The 16,594-nt window shown below is 37.3% G+C and overlaps 1 protein-coding gene across 2 annotated transcripts in view; it reads left to right on the top strand.

The window, feature by feature from the left end:
• The first annotated feature begins 1,756 nt into the window (after positions 1-1,756).
• LOC121637304 (cadherin-22) overlaps positions 1,757-16,594 on the top strand; it is a 90,736-nt gene continuing 75,898 nt past the window's right edge. The window contains exons 1-2 of one of the 2 annotated variants that reach the window (XM_041981360.1): positions 1,757-2,134; positions 10,371-10,665. In XM_041981360.1, coding sequence (XP_041837294.1) covers positions 1,916-2,134; positions 10,371-10,665 — 514 coding nt within the window. In that variant the 5' untranslated portion in view covers positions 1,757-1,915. The remainder of the gene's footprint in view (positions 2,135-10,370; positions 10,666-16,594) is intronic. The other variant, XM_041981361.1, reaches the window with a different exon arrangement.

Genomic DNA, 16,594 nt, shown 5'->3' with positions numbered 1-16,594 from the left:
CTCTCAGCCTGCAGAAATACAATAGGTTAAACCACCTGCTGGCCTGAGGAGCTTTTCCTCAGTTGCTGTTGCAATCTTGCTTTCTTGAGGTTGTAAAGCCAGCGACATACTAAATGTTATTGTTTCTTTTTCTTTTTGTAATTCGCTTTTGGTTCTAAACCTTTCAAAAAGAGCATTAATCATAAGCAGACACAACACAACACAGTCTCTTTCATTCCCTATTTTAGTCTTAGGCCCATTTCATTTTTCACTTCCTTTCTTTTCATCTTAGCATGGTCTTTCTCCTTTAGATCCTGGCCTACACCCACTGTTTGTCTCTACTTTGTCAGCTCTGTCTTTCTATCTAGCCTCTGTACATGTTTGACAACAGCCAAGGACTGTGTCTACTTTCCAGTGTTTGCCTGAAGTATTAAGGGGGTGTTGCCTCATTGGATAGAATTATTTGATTAATACTTTTATCCAATTAGTGTTCCCTCATGCAATTAATCAACTGGCTGAGGTTTGGGCCGCTTCATCAGTCGGACGAAAGGCAGACAGATGCTTTGGGTCGGGTGTGTGATGAACAGTGACCTCCCTCTTTTGCTGTGCTTGCTTTCCTTCTTGTTCTTCATCCTTTTCATTTTCCTCACACCTGGTTTCCTGCTTTCTTGCTTACTGCAATCAGTCTCTAGCCCAGCGTACATTTTTAGAACAGAAGACGTACTGGTAGAATACCATTTTCTCCAGGTAATCCTAATCCAAACAACAAATGATGTGTTTTATGGGTAAAGAGCACAGAGGTAAAAGAAAATATGAACCAGACTGCAGTGATAAAGGTGTTTGTTTTTCTTTATTTCTTTTTTTCAATGGTCATCAATTAACTGTGTATTAATGGCAGCATATAAGTAGGTTATTATCCAAAAGGTCAGCATCAATAAGTTATACATATGATGACTGATTTTGCCTCTTGTCTAACCTCTGAATATATATAATTTAGGAAAAATGCACAAATCCGGTCCATAGTGTGGCTATGTTAACAGCCCTTTTCTCTTTTGTCTTCCAGGTCCTTTTCCTGTGTTTGAATCAGTGACAGAGCTGTCATAATGGAGGAAATTATTCTATAGGACCTTTGAAGAATGGGCCCTCTGAACCAATGGATCGTTCTGAAGGGCAAAGCCATCAAAGATCAAACATAATCACCAACAATAAAAACGGTTGGCCTTTTCACTGCTCAAAGTTTCCGCTCCAAGAAGTAAAACCAGTTGGAACTCTTCAAGGATCTGTACTATAAATAGTTTTCTATTCAATTTAGTCATTTTAAGACTGCTTATTATTAAGCTTCCTCACCCCAGTGATTGGAAGTGACATGGCTACATGTGATGTTAGAGATGGAGCAAGCAGTGAATAGCACGGAGGTGAGAATGGATGGAAAGCGTTGCTGTAACTCTTCAAAAGCAAGCTCTTCAATACCACCGTGTCCTTGTTTCTCCTTAATTTCCCACTGACCAGTGAGCCCTTCGAGTTAATTCTCTTGTTTCTGTTGCCTTCGAAAGACTTGAAAGGCATTTTCCAATCAGTTTGCTTCACTGCTGCAGGTCATACTCTGAAGAAATATCAGAAACTCTGTAAGGTGGGGCAAATACTGTAAAGAATCAGAATGACTGACCATGGTACAGTACAAACAGGCGCTCTCCAGGTGGTACAAATCCATTATGCTCCATGACCTGCCCTGCATTCAGCAGATAACTCCAGACTGATTTCTGATCCCATGGATTAAGTTTCAAGTTTAAAAGAGACCTTTTAAGTTTGCACAGGTGAAATTGTGTTTGGTATATAGCCACGCCTCAAAAACCTGTTGTGTCTGCATGTATTTTGTGTATTACATGTAGACATAAGGAAGATTTCTTTCTTTTCCTTTTTTTTTTTTTAAATCAAAATGGCCCCTTTTTTGGCAGCAGGAGCTTGGACAATATTGGCAGCACTGGGACTTCTGAGCTGCTGTAGTTTTAACTGGTCTGAGGCCTCAAAGACTAGTAGTACAAGCAAACAGGAAGAAGGACCCTCGTCACTTGAGCGAGTAAAGAGAGGATGGGTATGGAACCAGTTCTTTGTGGTGGAGGAGTATACAGGCACAGAACCACTATATGTTGGAAAGGTAAGCCAATTTTGCTGTAATTAAATGTTGACATCTAAACCACTGATTTGTAAGGGAAAAATTATATATATATATCCAGTTAATTACATGAATTAGTTATGTGTTATTTTATCTATCTATCTATATATACATATATATATATATATATATATATATATATATATATATATGTATGTATAAAACATATAACAAAATTCAGAATCCAGTCTCCCCGATGAATTATTATGACTTAAAAAAAAAACAAATTTATAAAATGTACTGTACAGTTACTCTGCAATTTTTAAAAAGCTGCTGTTAATTTTATTTCCCTCATACATTTTAGCCCATGTTTTCATTTAACATCACAAGCAACACTGTTTTTGCATCTACTTGCTCGAGATCTGCATTCAACTGCATAAAATGTGTATACCCTCTGCTCATTCTCACCATGAAAAGTTTTCTAGGGGCAAACCACTAGAACAGTGTGTTATGAAGTAGCTATATAAAATTTTGATCCTATATCACTTAAAAGCAATATTGCATTGTTTTAAAAATCTACTAGTCTGAATCTCAATTCTTCACACAGAGACAAATACTAAGGGATTTGTAATCCAAAAACATACCACACTGCTTCACTTTTTCAAAGAAATAAATCATTGAAGTCATCAATATTACTTTCAACAAACAATCAAAAAACACTTTTATTAAAAAGATTTAGTTTTGTAATAAACACTTAGTTTTGCAAACAGGCAAATTTAATACTTCAGACATTGAAAATGAATGCCTTCTTTTTTTTAACATAAATCAAGCATCTGTGACATAGTTTCTGTAACCCAAAAAGTTCCTGCTGCAGGGGTAGACCTGATGACAAGGGAATACATTTACACAACAAAAAGTTATTCACTCATTAAAGAAAAGCCTCCAGACTGCCACAGCTCATGTGCAACATCATCCTCATAACAGATTTAAGACAAACAAATCTTTAACATCCAGTTATCATTACATAAATATATAATATATATACATGCAAGTCTTCTTTCTTTCATTAGTAGCAAACCTTCTTTTGTGAGTGTCTTTTAGTTTTGTTTTGTTCCCCCCCCCCCACATATTATCAGCTCATTTAGAACCAATGGAAACACAAGTATTTTGTTAGAAGGAATGCAGCAGTGTCCTTATCTTTGATATTTATGACAATGTCATGACTTTATCAGCGTGATTATTGGGTCCTGTTTTTGTAATGCAATTTTTCACAAGTATAATGTATGTCAAATCAAATCTGTTTTCTATCATTTTTCTGTCATGTTTAAATTTGGGAATATTTTTAGTCTTCTTTTTTCCCTTCTCATTCACATCTCATTCATCAGCATCTTCTCAAATGAATCTCAGTGAGCTGATGAGAGTGGACATCGTGTGCGATTCAATTGCTTCCCATACAACGTGAAATGAAAAGACAGAACATTAATGCAGACAGAATGAGACCCAGCAATGAGTCACGCGCACATCAATCATGTGATCTTCTTGTTTCTAATCATTTAGACATGGCAATTGACCAGCTAATATCACATCTGCATATATTGATCTTTTTATTATTTCAAATGAATTGAGATGTTCTGTGTAGCATGCAGGGCATGGTGTTACAAAATAATTATCCTTTGACCATTACTTGTCTGCAGTTGTGACTTTGATGCATTCCTGCTGGCAAGACCAACAACAAGGCCAATAGTGAGCACTGACAGAACGGACCTGAGTGATACATGAGAACAGAAATGTAGGAGGTGGGAAGACTGCAAATGGTGACTGGAAAAGATGAGGCTTCATACATTGACTTGCGATTCTTTATAAGCCAGGGTGCCAGGGAAAGGCAGTGAACTGGTGCAAAATAGCTTACGGGAGTTTGAGGGAGTGTTAGAGCAGGAGAGGAGATATGATTTTATTAATAAAATTGCTATCACACTTTATGTGACTTGGGCAGTAGCGACTGCGATCACTACTATAGATATGATAGATATATATATCTATATATATGTGGAGGTGACTGTCAGTATGTAACTTGTTCATGTCCACATGCAAAGATGAACTCTGCAGGATTTTTGGTATTAACTGATATTCAGACGTAGAGGATTAAACCTAAGCCTCATGCTTCAGTGCTTGATAATTGCAACAAGCTTAATTTTGCATATTACCTTACCCAAACTCTGCAAAATGGCCAACTCTGCATCTACCACTGCTACGTCACTGAAATCAGACTCAGTAATCACATAATAAGTCATTATCATGGCTAAATCTGGTATATTTAGCATTATATAGCAGTGCATCATCATAACAGCATGCCGCTTCAGGCACATTTTGTGTGTCATTTCTACACCTTGTAAACTTATTTTTTCTGTTCTTTTGTATGGATAAATAACATGAAATTGTTCATTGTTAAGTAAGAGTTGGGCTCATGGTGTAATTTCTCCAGAATACATGCTGTAAAGTGGCATGTTTAATGGCGATAAATAAATGATAAGACATGCTTTGACAAATTTAGACAGTCAGTTAGAGGATAAATATTTATGGACTCATGTGACCCCAAAAAGTATCACTTTTTTTTTTTTTTTTGTCTTGACAAGTTCTATAAAAACTGTTTTGAAGAAAGGAAAGAAACATCATGTTTTCTTTTTTTATTTATTTTTGTAGGAGACAGGAATGCTGCTGAGCAAAGATAATCTTAAATAGCAGTTGTTAAAAAGAGTAAAGAAGGCAGAAATGACACATTCTCTTCTCCTGTGTCATGTTCCTTTCTCCTCTATTTTGACAAAAGCTGTCAGAAATAAATCCATTGTTCAGGCATGTGTGTGTGAGCTTGGCAATGTGCATAACTTGCCCACATGCTGTTGTATTCCTGCAACAAAAGGAAGAAATTGTTCCAGCTTTTTGTGTACAGTGTGTTTATTGCCTTCCAACCCTGTGATCTTTATGTCTGTACATGGCACAGATTAACTTACTCTCTCAGCATCTCTCTAAGTCAAGTAAGACAGATGGACTTGCATCTTTGTTCCTTAAAATGTTGCCATCTTTATGAAGTTTATTTTATTTATTATATATATATATATATATATATATATATATATGTGTGTGTGTGTGTGTGTGTGTGTACAAGACTACTATATGTACAAGATTCCTGAGTAGTCTCAGATGGCAAAGTGGTGATTCTATTTGTGTGGTTGGGTGAGAAGAAGTGTGATTATTTGTGGCCACAGACACAGTTAATCAGACAACATAAAAATTCTCATGCCATGCCTGTTAAGACAATTCTCCTCGTCAGAATGATCCAAGTTATAATTAGTCAAATTTATGTCCAATTGTAACAACATCACATGGCTGCCATCAAAGAGGCGCAGAACAGCTTTAGATTGGAATAGAGAACAATCGCAAGACTATTTAATGGTTTTCTTTTTCTTTTTTAAAAGACAGGACAGCTTTTTTTAAGTTTTGTCTGTGAAATTGTTTTTTGTAATAATTTCTATTATGTTGTTACTATATCATCATAGTCTTCTGTTTCCTTCTCTCTAGCCCTATAGCCCTATATATATATATATATATATATTTAAATTTTTTCCTCTGACTTTTTCCTTTTTCTTTCTCAGCTTTGCTATTGTTGCCATTTATCGGCTCTGTCTCTGTCTCCCGTGGTCTGTACCCTTCCTTCTTCATAGCTGTCTCTTCCTAGGCTGTCTCTGATACAGTCACCTTGTTAACACTTTAAAGCTGTTAGGATCAGAGAGCTTGACAAGCTGCAGTGAAATGTGGCAGGCCTGCTTCTGATTACACAGACTTAAATATAAGACAGCCAATTTGTTCCCACTTTGAACCCCTCAATAAACTAAAGATTCTGCGCATCTTCTCTGCAAAGTTAACATCTTGCTCTTCAAATGTCTATTTTATTTTATTCTGATATATTCTGTATGGATACAATGTATTTGGCCCAGCAGATGATCATTTATCACTACATATATTTAGTCTTAGTCAGAGTTTGTGTTATGATTTAATTAATGTACAAACTCTAAAGAGCTGACTACTAAATAAAAAGGGAACCTCCCCGCAATATATCTGAGTCATATGCCATCTTCTTCAGTACATTTGCCTACAGTGACAGCTGCAGACACTTTGATATGACCCAAAGGTGATTCTAACAGGGCATCCACAACCTCACTCTCTCCTGAGTCATCCTACAGCCCTCCGCTGGAAACCCTGTGGCATGATTGACTACAACTTGCATCAAGTATATCTCAAAGCCAGACAGTGAATCATAATTACTGTTTAGCTCCAGTCACCATTTCATCTTTTTTATGCCAAGGGAAAAGTTCAGATAATTTATTATATATATATGGTCTCTTAATATTCTGTTCTTCTCACTTATGTACATTGAGGATTATTAGATTTAAAATGACAACTTTCTATTTTTCTTTTTTTTCTTTTTTTTTGCATATATTACATCTATGCATTTTAGTGAGTGACTTTCTCTGGGTAAGCCATACATGTAGTATATGTGACTTCAAATCAAATCAAACTAATCTTTATTTAAATAGCTCTTTCACATACAAAGAGAAACCCAAAGTGCTGCACAGGTAAAATCACAATACATAATAAAACATCAAAACAACAATAAAATAAACAGTAAAAGAGGAAAGATGTGCAAAGGCTGGCCTAACAATCGTACTCTCTGGAGTTAAAAGCCAATGTAAAAAGATGAGTTTTTAAAAGAGAGACTACTCCAGTGTTTAGGGACTGCTGAGGAAAAAGCTCTGTCGAGTTGAGTCGAGTCCTGGGGACTACTAACCACATTTGTTCTTTCAATATCAGAGCTCTACAAGGACGATGATAGTGCAGAAGCTCAGAAAGATAGAAAGGTGCCAGACCATTTAAACATTTAAAAGTCAAAAGTAACATTTTAAAACAAATTCTAAAAGAGACAGGCAGCCAGTGAAGGGAGGCAGAAGTGGAGTAATGTGCTCCCACCGTTTTGTCCCTGTCAATAGGTGGGCAGCTGAGTTTTGAATGAGCTGTAGGTGGTGGTATCATTAGGTATTCTTAATAATACCAAAGTATACTTTAAGTAATTCAAAGATGATTCATGAACATTTATTTGTTATGCACAGAGACATATGACATTGCCATAAAGTCTGAAAATATGTGCATCAATTCTTGTGTTTTAAAAATTGAGATATTACTCAGAGGATTATGCTTTTTCTTTTTATTATTATTATTATTAAATTGGGCGCTAAGGGGTTTAAACTCTACTTGATACTTTAATTGCATCCCTCTGCTGAAAGGTGTGCCAGGACTCTTTTTTTTTGTTGTTTTTTTTACAGCTGCGGTGTGCACCATAGCTCTCCTTCATGTCTCTCCCTCTTCGCTTGCTGTGCAACTTGCCTTTTTAGTTCTTTCAAAAGTCTAAAAATCCCTAACATACTGTAATTGTACAGAAAGTTAGCAGACACTGTGATTTCTCCAGTGCTGTTGGGTTATGTCCATCACCAGCTGGTTATTAGTATATGTTACCAATATTTGTATGTCTTCTGAGCAAAATCATCCTTTCTGCAACATTTAAAAGTGGTTGTAAAATGTTTATACTTCCATCATAGAACAGGTTTTATTGTTGTAATTCATGCTGTACTAACTGATATGTATGAGAGCTTGTCATGTAAAATAAAAGAAAAAAAAGGTTCATTTTGTGCCCACCAAAGATTCTCAGATTGTAAACACATTTTCTGTAGCATAATAAACTTCTCTGTCAAATCATGAACTCAGTATGCCCCAGCCATTTGGTTGTGTAAGTCGAAACCCCTCCTTGGAAGTCACTATATACCAGAAAGCTTTCCAGAATCCCTGTGGGCTTTTTAACAGTTTTTCCATACTGTGAAAATGGATCAGTTGCAGAAACTTGTGTCAGTGATTGAACTTTAGTTGACAAAAATTTCTGTTCCCTGTATGTGATGAAATTACAACCCTCCCCCTTATAGATCAAGTCAGAAATGGGTATTTGACATTATCTCACACTCAAATTATTGTATTGCGCAAGTCTATAATATACTACTAAATCGACGCTTTTGAATTTTCTGGTTGTGATTAGGAACATTTGAGAATTTATGTCTTCTCCATCATTTTCTTGTGTAAATTTCTTGGACACATTTGCACTGCAGGATATTTTTTGCAGAGCGAGGGACGTCCTGGCTCTGACCTTTAGTTTGCAGAGAACAACTTAGCTAAGCGTAGTGTGTGTGTCTTTCAAGCTGTCAACTCGAATCACACCAGTGAGGATAGACTGACAGAAGGATGGGTTTAGCCAGCCCGAGGGGGGGAAATAGCATCATTCCAGCAGAATGACAAACTCAAAATGTATTTATCTCTCTCCTTTCTCTCTCTCTCTCTCTCTCTCTCTCTCTCTCTCTCTCTCTTTGTGTGTGTGTGTGTGTGTGTATGTGAGAGCATGTACTGTAGGTAGGAGTGGACTGTTTGGTGCACATGTGTACAGTAGGAGGTTGTGTGCTCAATAACATCATTTGTGCAGCTAAATTAACACACGATGATGTTTCCCACACACTCACACACACTTGTCTGCATAATCTAATTTAAAATACAGAGACAGGGTCAGAGGCAGTGTGAAAATATCCTGTGGTGAAGAGTAAGCTCACTTTTATTGGATTACTTTTACAGCCTGGACCAATGCAGCTTTTTTTCTTTTCTTTTTTTTTTTTTTTTTTTTTGTTTTTATTGTAACTGAAATATTGATACTTCAAAGTACCTGGCAGTATATATTCTCCGACTGTTCGTGTATCTGTCTTGAGGATGATTCACAATGGTTAGAAGAGGTAAAAACAGGCCGACAAAAGAATGAGAAAGGGAATGGATGAGAAAAGCAATATCAGGGTACAGCCTTGCATTATTCTGTGGTTTTACGACAAATACTTAATGAAAATCCCCGCAAGGGTGATAGAAGCCTGTATTTAATTAAGTCTTTATAAAATATTAACCAGGGAGGCCAGGCGATTTCCCCTCGACCTGGGTCTGTTCAGTGGATTGAAGCACGGTTACATTTCATAGACAACTCTGAATTATAATTTCAGATAGAAGGTAAGTGAGAGAGAGAGGGGAAGAGCATGTCTGAGCTCAGTAAGGAGCCAAAGGGGAAGTTACGATGGGGGAACCAACGCTGAGCCTATCTTTACCTCCTGAGTGTCTTCTAATCACATCAGGAGGAAGTATAGCTCTGATTTATAAGGGCTCTTTTGAGTTCACTTTTCAGCCCCAGCACCTCTCTGTCTCTAACTTTAACAATTTTTTAAATGACTTTTGTTACATACTTTGGGCGTCACATCCTGTGAAGGGCACATTGTGCAGCAAAAGGTGTAAATCATCAGAAATATGGTCTCTTACAGCACATCGGTGATGACTGATCAGTGGGGAGCTGAGAGAAGGTTTATATTGTATTTGCAGCTGAAGAACAAGTGATATAGATTAAAATCATACAATATTCTAATTTCCATTGGTAACGCTTTGTGATGAAATTGATTTTTCTGAGTCATCACTTATAACTGACAACATAACTTAACCTATAGCATAACTTATTATTAGCGGTGCTTTCAGCCGAACTACAAACTGCCTGCAAAATGTATGACATGAAAATCTTTCAACAGCTTCTAAAAGTGTAAACTGTCAAATTGTGACCAATAAGTGTAAAAGCAAACAGCCATGTGATAACATGTAACTAAACACATTATGGACAATTATAGTTATGTTTAAGGGCAGTTACTGAGAATGATTTGATTGGCTTTCGTATATTTCAGTTAAATGCAGTCAGTTTGTCATTAAATATTTATGTGGCTTTTATTCTCAAAGTAGGGCTGCACAGCTACAACAAATTCCCATTTTAGAGCATTTTTCAGGCAATGAAAAAAAGTTTGGTGAGGAATCTTGATTTTTTTCTTTTCTTTTTTTTTTTTTTTTGTTAATAAAGGTATTAAACTTTTCTGTTGTTTTAGTTTTAAAATGATGGGGTTTGTCATTTTAATTATTCCAGTTATTGTTAAGAAAATAAAAAAAAAATAAAACATGATATGGGCTTCATTTCTAAACATCTGTAACAATTTTTGTTTTTTATTAATATGTTTATCCAAAGTTCAGTTTATAGGAGACTGAATTGTCTTGGTGGAAATATTGGTGATGTCATATTATGAACTCACACAATTTCGGTTTTCTCTCCATCAATTTACAGATTCACACGGACTCTGATGAAGGCGAAGGAAACATCAAATACACCATCTCTGGAGAGGGGGCGGGCACTATCTTCCTCATTGATGAGCTTACAGGAGACATACATGCCACAGAGAGACTAGATCGAGAAGAAAAAGCTTTTTACACACTTCGAGCTCAAGCACGGGACCGGCTCTCCAACGACCCTCTCGAACCAGAGTCAGAGTTTGTCATTAAGGTCCAGGACATCAACGACAGTGAGCCTCAGTTCTTGGAAGGCCCCTATATCGGCAGTGTGGCTGAGCTGTCGCCCATTGGTAAGCTTAGAAATGTACTGCAGTCATTATCTGGATGAGTTCTTTGAAGCTTTACATTCAGGATGGCTTAAAGGTGCCTGTTTCTTATTAACTTATCTCTTATAGCATATACAGCTATCATCATCATGCATAAGGGGGTGCTCTACAACATAATACTGTGATCAAAGGAAGCTAAAGAAATGCCAAGAGGAGCAGAAAACTAAAATCCTCCTCGTCACAATGACATTTTGATGAAGATAGTTTTGCAGTCAATGGATTGATAGTGGACAGTAGAAAGTGGACACGAGCTATAAACCTAGCAAAGGAATGTAAAATGAATGAGATGATGCAGGAATATTAACAAGAAAGGAGAAGCCAAAGAAAAAAAAGTAGTATTTCTCTGCAATGAACTTTGTGCTAGTGTTCACAAGTACTGTTTTGAGGCAAATGATACAGGCAGAGAAAGAGAAAGGAAAAAAAACCACAGGAGAGGTGCTTCAGAAGAGCAGATGATACGGAGGATACACCACATTCTCAGCAAGCCTTTTGACAGTGACACCACAATGCTTTTAATCTTGACAAACATGTTTTTATTATAAGCAACCATATTAGCGGCACCCCATGGCTGCTTAAAATTCTCTGCAGAATGGAAAAGACAGGTGAAAGAGGGTGTCAGGGGCTTCATTAGCATGGTATTAATGTCAAAGACGGCTGATGTTTAATAAACAAAATTCTGTTTGGCTGCCAAGCGATATCACAATACCATGTGTGCTCAGAATGGTTTGTGTAATAGTGGTTTGCGTGGGTGTTCATGCATATGCAGTAGAGGCGTGGAAGGGAGGTGGGGGTTGGGGGGGGTTCTTATTTGAGTGACTAGAGGAGTGGTGCAAAATGGAATGACTCTACCCCCGTTCAAGCCTGATTGGAATTAATTCCTGCCTCCTCAGCATGATCCAAACCATGGGCATTTTCTGCCTACACTGCTCTCTAAAACTGAATGGAGTGTGTGAGTGTTACTGTGAGTGAGTATGGCAAAGAGAGTGGGGGAAAGGACAAGTGAAAGGTAGAAAAAAAAACAGGAGAAGGATTAAGAGCATAGAAAAAATGCAGATTTTTAAACTATGCAAAACCTTTGAAAACAGAACTATTATCTGCTCAAGAGTGAGGGGTGAAGTCAAAGAGGCCATGCTTAGTTAATGCCTGCAAATGCAGTCTTAATGATCATGACCCTTTCACCTCAGATGCTACCCCTTGTTCGACCCTGTCGCGTTTCAGTCAAATTACACACTAAATAGGCATGCAGTTCATGTTTTAAACATTGTTATGTCGTACTATCCCTAATGAGGTAGCATGATCTGCTTAGTGAAGCATTCCCCTGCCCTGTCCCTGTTTCTCCTCTTTCTGCCGTTCTCCTGTTGAACGTCAGCTAAAGTCATCAGTACTTTTTTGGCTGGCATGTCGCTGATAAGGTCAAAAGTGCAACGACAATCATAGAAGTGAATGGAAAGAGAAAAGAAGGTGCTGGACAGATCAGCTTTCCTACAACATATTACCTCAAATCTCATGGGATTTAAAGCTTAGCACTAACAAGGCTAGGAAAAAATCCATTAATTTTAAATTAAGTTTATTATTAGAACAAGGACATTGTATATTATTTTCTTATGGAATTGACATAAATAACCAATATTCAAAGTGCAATCAAATCCTCATTGTTGCACCTGGCCAACAAATAATTACAAACACATCAGTGAGTCATGTTGCTACAATGCTCCTTAACCAAAGGAGCATGACTTCATACACCATCCTAAGACAGATAAATGCAAGACTGAGTGCTTTAGATTAAATTTGAAAGCACAGGGGGATGGTATTTGTGGTTTATTGTATTAGTATACAAACCAGTTTAATCTTTGTTAATGTTTAGGCCTACACCCTCCCAAATGTATTTCAATTAATACCAGCTTTGAGATTTCTAGCTGCAGATCAGTTGTTTATTTTGTGAATTGCTAGAAATTTTTTACTTAAAAACTTTAAAATTTAATAGCTTGCTGACATCTGCTTATTTGTCTTTTTGTTTGCACTGTGTAAAGGCAAAAGCCAGTCAGAATCAGAACCTTGTTTTCTGCAATTTGAACACAGTTTCTGTGATGTGAAGCAGGGTTGCATTTTTATGCTGTGATTCGAAGCAGGTTGCGAGCATTAGCCACACGAGTGATTTGCTCACTGTGCTGTTTTACGGCCAACCATACAGGCAAATCGCCTTGGAACACATGAGGCCATAATAGTAAGAAAGTAATCAGCAGTCAGCTGCCTGAGGCATTTTCATCTTTACTTGTCACTCCTGTCATGTCTCCCTGTGCACATTTTTGTCACAGTCTCACAGTGTCAACTCCTGCCTTTCTGTTTCTACATAGGCGTTCTATCTGTCCCTTTGTCTGCCTGCTCAGCATTTCCATCCCCATCGAAATAACCCTTTCCTGTATTCTCTTGTTGTTTTCAGGGTTGAAAGCCTAGCTAAATAGATAAATAGGTAAATACAAGGAATGGCAAAGATTATGATGAAGTAAAAGGTCATCAGCTCTAAGCTGTATTGTCCAGAGAAAAAATCTAAATAGGAGTTTGGCTAATGTAGTGGGGAAAATAGTTTAATTAGATTTGTACTGTATGGATAGTCAGATGTTGCTTTGAGAACCAAACATGCTTAATAAGATACAGAAACAGGAGCATGTAGTTCCTTGGGGAGGCAGCTACCTTGGTTCCCTGACTCATAATGAGTAGATTAATTTAATGCAGATTTTAACAAGAGGACATGCTGGCTAGAGGATGCTGGTTAGTCCTTACTTGGATTAATCACAGACATGTTTGCATTATGTTTGTGCTTAATGGAACTTTTGCAATAAATCTCAAAAGCTTCACTCACTGTGTGGCTGATAAGGAATTAACACAAAAGGATTTGCAACTACTTATATACTCTAAAAATATGTTTTTTCAGTGTTAGGACTAAACTAAAAAGTAGTACAACAGGGCAATCTCAAACTTTGTTTCCCATTCACTTAGACCTTGGTTTAGATTTAAACAAAGCCAAGTAGTCACATGGTCTCAGTGGCTGTTGTGTTTCTGACTGGCCACCTGTCCTGTTGTTTCCATGCCTAACTACCAGTGCATGCATAATCAGTCGGATGGAAAATGGATGGCTAAGGCTTCTGATTCACTGAAGAAACATATTTCTGGCTGCAAAAATATGCATTCTTTACTCACCTGGAGGTATGCTACAGCAATGAATCCTCCATCTGCCTTTTGTTATTTTCCTTTGGTGGTGTCTAACAACAACGAATTCATTGACTTTTCTCCTATATTTACATAGGACTGACACACAAGTCAAGGCAAGGCAATTTTATTTGTATAGCATATTTTATGTACAAGACAATTCAAAGTGCTTTACATAAACATTAAAAACATTTCAGTGGGGTGCAGGAAGACATAAAAAGTGCATTAAAAACAAACTTTTAAAGAAGTAAAAGAAATTTAATTAAAACAGAAAGACAAAAGCTAAAATAAAATAGATAAAATACAAGAAATAAAAGTTCCAGGATGATAAATTAACAGTTGTTTTGATTAAAGGCAGCAAATAGAAAAGTGTTTAACCCTGATTTAAAACAGCTGAGAGTTTTAACAGACCTTCAGTTTTCTGGGAGTTTTTTCCACATTTGAGGAGCCTAAAAGCTGAATGCTGCTTCTCCATGTTTAGTTCTGACTCTGAGAAAGTAGATTTGACCATGATAACCTGGGGGATCTGGTTGGTTCATAACAAACCCAAAGATCCTGAATGTATTTTGGTCCTAAACCATTCAGTGCTTTGTAAACTAACAGCAGGATTTTGAAGTCAGTGTATAGTCAGTGTAAAGATCTGGGGACTGGAGTTATATATTTTACTTTCCTGGTCTTAGTGAGGACTCAAATGGGAGCATTCTGGACTAACTGTAGCTGTCTGATGGACTTTTTAGGGTAACCTGTGAGGACAGCATTACAGTAGTTCAGTCTACTAAAGATAAATACATGGGCAAGTTTTTCCTCTTAATCCTGCTGAGTCATCATTCCTGTAATCCTCGGTATGTTCTTTGAGTGATAAAAGGCTTCACAGCGATCTTAATACAACTGCTAAAATTCAGTCTGAGGCCATGACAACTCACAGATTTCTGGCTTGGTTGTTAGTTTTGAACTTAGCTGTTTGAAGCGGAGTGCTGACTTTTAATCTTTCTTCCTTGGCTCCAAAAACTATTATTTCAAATTTAACGAAAGGAGTTCTGGCACATCCAATCTTTAATTTGATCGATGCAGTTGATTAGAGTTTGGACTATAGTCTCCTGGTGAGGTAGTTATGTACATTTGTGTGTCATCAGCATTACTGTGGTAACATATTTTGTTGTTTTTCATAATTTGAGTGAGTGGCAGCATGTAGATGTTGAACAGCAGTGGTCCCATGATGGAGCTTTGGGCAACTCCACAGGTTATTTTGGTTTGCTCAGATTTATAGTTACTTATAGACGCAAAGTAGTCCCTATCTTTTAAATAGGACTCAAACAAATTAATTGCAGTACCAGAAAGTCTAATCCAGTTTTTCAGCCGGTCTAGTAAAACGTTATGGTCGACCATGTCACATGCAGCACTGAGATCTAGCAGTACCAGGACTGAAATGTTTCTGCTGTGCAGATGTCATTAAAGACCTTAACTAGAGTAGTGTTAATTTCGTTAACGAAAACTAAATGAAAATATTTTCTTCAACGCACATTTTTCTCCAGATGAAAACTAGACTAGACAAGACTAAAACCCCCATTAATAAACAAGAACTGGGACTAAATCAGAATGCATTTTCATGGACTAATAAAGATGGGACAAAAATGTTTTTTTTTTTTTTAACTTGTCCTGTCCAGCATCATAGCAAGCAAAACGATGATCTGGTTGCTGTATCGTGCTGAACAAATTTGCTCTGCCAAGGGGAGGCCTATGGGTAAGGCTCTTCTTGACAATCTGATTCATTTATGTTTTTATTTACTTTGAATCACGGAATCTATGTAATCTTGGACCTGACTGGAGGGGACAGAAAAGATGGAAAATAGCAAAAAGAAGCAAAAGGGAAAGAAGAAAGGAGACAAAAACATCACAGATACAGACATATATATAAATATATATATATATATATATACATACACATATTGGCCACCACCATTTTTTTCGGGCTGTGTCTGGAAGTCCCACAGGATCTTAGCTCTCTCATTCTCCACCACCTTGGGAGATGTTGCCCATTGTGTCCTAAGGGTCTCCAGTCCATGTTCTGCAGAGATGTTTCTGTACACTATGCCCACTATTTGTTTATGGTGTTCCATGTTTTCTTTGCCTGCCAATATCTTGCACCCTGTGAGGTGCTGGATGGTTTCAGGGGCCTCTTTGCACAGCCTGAGATCCTGCTTGGTGTGGTAGATCTGGGTGTCGATTGCCCTGGGACTCAAGGTTTGCTTCTATGCTGCCATGATTAGTGCTTCTGTGCTGTCCCTCAGTCCAGCCCTCTCAAGATGTTCATATCCGCCACTTCAGCTATCTGCCAGTGGTACATCTCATGCAGGGGCTTGTCCTCCCACGATGGTTCCTCATTTCATTCTCCTCCAGGTTCCATTCCCTGAGACACTCACTCAGTGCTTTATCCCTTGAGGCCGTCATCCAGATGTTTTTATGCAACTTAGATGTTATATATGTGTGTGTGTGTGTGTGTGTGTGTGTAGTTATACTGTTACATCTGTTAATTTACAATTGCTTTAAATATGAAAACCAAACCCTTTTTTTCTGTAATAACAATTTAGTTTTAGTTGTATAATTATAATAAGGCTTAAGTAGTTAAGGATGTATCACACCTGAAATAAAAATGATCCATTACAGGTATTTTTGAATAATGGATATT

Source organism: Melanotaenia boesemani, chromosome 3 (genome assembly GCF_017639745.1).
Source record: "Melanotaenia boesemani isolate fMelBoe1 chromosome 3, fMelBoe1.pri, whole genome shotgun sequence".
Taxonomy (NCBI): Eukaryota; Metazoa; Chordata; class Actinopteri; order Atheriniformes; family Melanotaeniidae; genus Melanotaenia; species Melanotaenia boesemani.
This window is presented reverse-complemented; position numbering and strand designations above follow the sequence as displayed.